Below are 3,464 nucleotides of genomic sequence, written 5' to 3'. Positions count from 1 at the left end.
CTGTACTCAAAAAATGACAGAATAAACTCAGCAACAAAGAGAGCAAAGTGCCTCAATGGATTAAAAAGGCCTTAGGTGCGAGGAATTCTTCAGAGTGTGAACTTCCACGATGCTGAGCTAAGCCAAACTGGGATCGAGCTCCTTTGATTAACCAGGAGATATCCTTTCCTCCTCTTGTCACACAGGTTTCAACTCAGTGGTACATGGCCATCACCTTCTGCAGGTGTATTTCCACACTTTTTCTCGAAGCTCTTTGGTTTTGACCCCATAGATGATGGGGTTGAGCATGGGAGGGAAGAGGAAATAGAAGTTGGCCAAGATTATGTGAACGTGGGGAGAGATGCCCTGACCGAACCGGTGTGTCAGGATGGAGAAGAAACTGGAAGTATAAGAAATGAGCATGACACAGATGTGGGCAGTACAGGTGTTGAGGGCTTTCAGGTGGGCTTTCTTGGAGGAGATTCTGAGGATGGCCCTGATGATCAAACCATAGGACAGAGCAATGAGCGTCAGGTCTAACCCGATGACTACAACGGCTATCACCAACCCGTACATCCTGTTGATTGTGATGTCTCCACAGGAGATCTTTGCCACAGCTACGTGCTCACAGTACGTGTGGGGGATAACGTGGCCGGCGCAGAACGGCAGCCTGCTCAGGAGCAGGGGCAGAGGCAGAACTAAGAGAACAGCTCTTATCAAACCCACCAGGCCTAGCATAGCGATGCGTGCATTGGTGAGGATGGTGGTGTATCTCAGAGGGTTACATATGGCCACGTAGCGATCAAAGGCCATTATCACGAGGATGGCAGAGTACATGACAGATATCGAATGAAGGAAGAATGACTGGGTGAGGCAGCCAATCAGAGTAATGTCTTTCAAACTGAACCAAAATATAAACAGTTCTTTGGGCACCACAGAGGTAGACATGCCGAGGTCTGTGAGGGCCAGCATGCACATGAGCAGGTACATTGGCTTGTGCAGGGTCTGCTCTTTGCCTACCACAAACAGGACTGTGAAATTCCCCAGCACGCCAATAATGTAGCATATACAGAAGGGGATGGAAATCAAGATGTGGGCAGATTCCAGGCCAGGGATGCCATTTAGGGTGAATGTTGAAGAGCCAGATGGGGTGAGGTTGAAAGCTGCCATGAGGTGGTTGACAATCCAGCTCGCAAATAGTCAAGGTGCCTGTAAAAGGAGAAAAGTACATTGAGAGGCAATCACACTCTTACTAATAGCCAGTAACTATACAATATTAACCACACTATCTAGGAAGGGGGGTGATCAGTAACCTAGCAACATTTACAGATGGCACCAGATTATTTATGTAGTCCCCTCATGAAAGGTACCTCTGACTTTTTCTGGGAGGATCCTGTGTGCTGCAATCTAGCCCCGGAGACTACAACTCCCATGAGCCCTTGAGGAAACCAGGAAAAGAGGGCTGGCCCGGGCATGTTGAGAGAGGGTCTCAGCAGTCTGGAGTGCTCCATTTTGGGAGAGAGGAACCAGACTGCTGTGGAAGAGCCTTATATCCAGCCCAGGAGCTGTTGTATTGCTGCTACTGCCTGGGACTGAAAGTCTGTGGTGCTTGGATATAGCAGGCTGCTGATTGCCCTAGAGGGGAGAGACTGGCTGCACCTACAGCTGAGGAGGACTACACAAAAACCAGCACACAAGAGGAGGCTGTAAGTAACTGGGCTCTTTGGGAAAGCGCTGCCTGGGACAGACCTCAGAGATATAGACTAACTCTGGGTCCAAAGAGAGGCAGAGTATCCAGCCCAATGAACCAGAGCTGCTGGCATTTGGTGGGACCGGCTCCAGTGGCAGAGGGAGTTTGCAGCTGGCTGCACAGTTTGGACTCATACACGGAACCTACAGAGAACCTCCACTCCAGCTGCAGATCTTCAAGCGCACCCACACAAGTGTCTGGGACTCTGAGTCCAGAGGAGGGCACACTCTGGGGTGGGATAGATGGTGGCACTGCAAATGCCAGATAGATACGTTCCTATTATTTCAGTGTACTTTGTTAATGATATTCACTGTTAATCTGTTTAAACCCCGTTTCTTTAAGTTGCTAAGTAAAGGTGTGTTCTTTCTAATGTAATCTATTTGATGTGTATTATTTATCATTTGTAATTATTGTTCTGGAGTTAAATCCACATTATTGATGGAATAATTTAATTCCTGGAGGCTCCGAAGGCACATCATTAAGTGTGTGCACGGCCAGCCAGATGGAGGCACCACCATTCTATATTCTTTATGAGCAAGGGACTGCAGCCAGGGGGTGGATAAGTAATCCCCAACTAAATATCACCTCAGGATCTCCTTTTATGTTAAAACCATCAGGCACCCAGGCACATGTTGTGAGTGTGACATGCTCCCGAGTACCCCGGGGAAGAAAAAAGGGGTTATATTAAGGTCAGAGTCAAGTTCAGCGAAGTTTTCAGAAGGAGCCAATGAAGCCAGATGAATGGGCATCATGACAGCAGATGAAGTTCCAATGTCAATAACTGTGATGTGTCTGCCCTTTGAAGGGAAAAGCTTGAACCCTTAAACACCAAACAAGGTTCTAATTTTACTGCATGAATTCAGGATGGGGCCTGGGGCATCACGGGACGCAGCTCTGGGAAACCCGGCTCACAGCGCAAGAATGGACACAATCTGAGCGAAACATTGGAATTACAGAGGAGTGGGATGCAGAATCATACATAAAATATAGTGCCATGAGATCAGGCAATGTTTCACATTTCTCCAGACTCCTCTGCATAGTATGGGGCACCCTTCTCACACAGGATGCTGGCAGAAATAAGGGTATTCGGGCAAGGGCAATGAGAATGATCAAAGATAAGCAGAAACCATCAGAAGTGCTGTATAAAGCCTCCGCCCAATACAGTATAACATCAATGTCAATTTCAGTATAATGTGAATGTAACTTTTGTAACCTTTTGAGCTCTGTAATATTCCATTATGTGAGAAAGAGACCAGAAGGATCCTTGTGATTCAGCATGATCACACTGTTGCTCTTAGAAGTAATTAGAATATAGATTGCGTTATAAAGAAAATATGGAGACTGATTCTTTGTATAGAAATAGATTGATACCTTTTGTATGGACAATTGTATTTCTTTTCCCATGTGTGCAATGACTGTGTAGTTCCCGGGGAAGAGGAGTAAAGGAGTTTGGAATGTGAGTACAGGCAGTCCCCGGGTTACATGCAAGATAGGGACTGTAGGTTTGTTCTTAAGTTGAATTTGTATGTAAGTCGGAACTGGTACATATTGTAGGGGAAACTCTAGCCAAACATTTCTCCAGAGCTCAGTTCTATTCTCCCACACTTCACTTCCCTCAGTCCTTTATTCTCAAGCTGAGGTGTCTGCTGAGAAAAGCCGCTCTGCGTCTCCCTGGTCTGCTGGGGGGGGGGGGGGTGCTAGCTTTGCATCTCCCTGGTCTGGTGGGGGGAAGCAG

At 47.1% G+C, this 3,464-nt stretch overlaps 1 protein-coding gene across 1 annotated transcript; it reads right to left on the bottom strand.

The window, feature by feature from the left end:
* Positions 1-210: 210 nt before the first annotated feature.
* Positions 211-1,149, bottom strand: LOC106731531 (olfactory receptor 52P1-like). The gene has a single exon (XM_014570278.2). The coding sequence runs from the start codon at positions 1,147-1,149 to the stop codon at positions 211-213; it is 939 nt and encodes a 312-aa protein (XP_014425764.1).
* Positions 1,150-3,464: the final 2,315 nt, after the last annotated feature.

Source organism: Pelodiscus sinensis, chromosome 1 (assembly GCF_049634645.1).
Source record: "Pelodiscus sinensis isolate JC-2024 chromosome 1, ASM4963464v1, whole genome shotgun sequence".
Classification (NCBI taxonomy): Eukaryota; Metazoa; Chordata; order Testudines; family Trionychidae; genus Pelodiscus; species Pelodiscus sinensis.
Note: the sequence above shows the minus strand (reverse complement) of the source record. Positions and strands in the feature narration are given on the sequence as shown.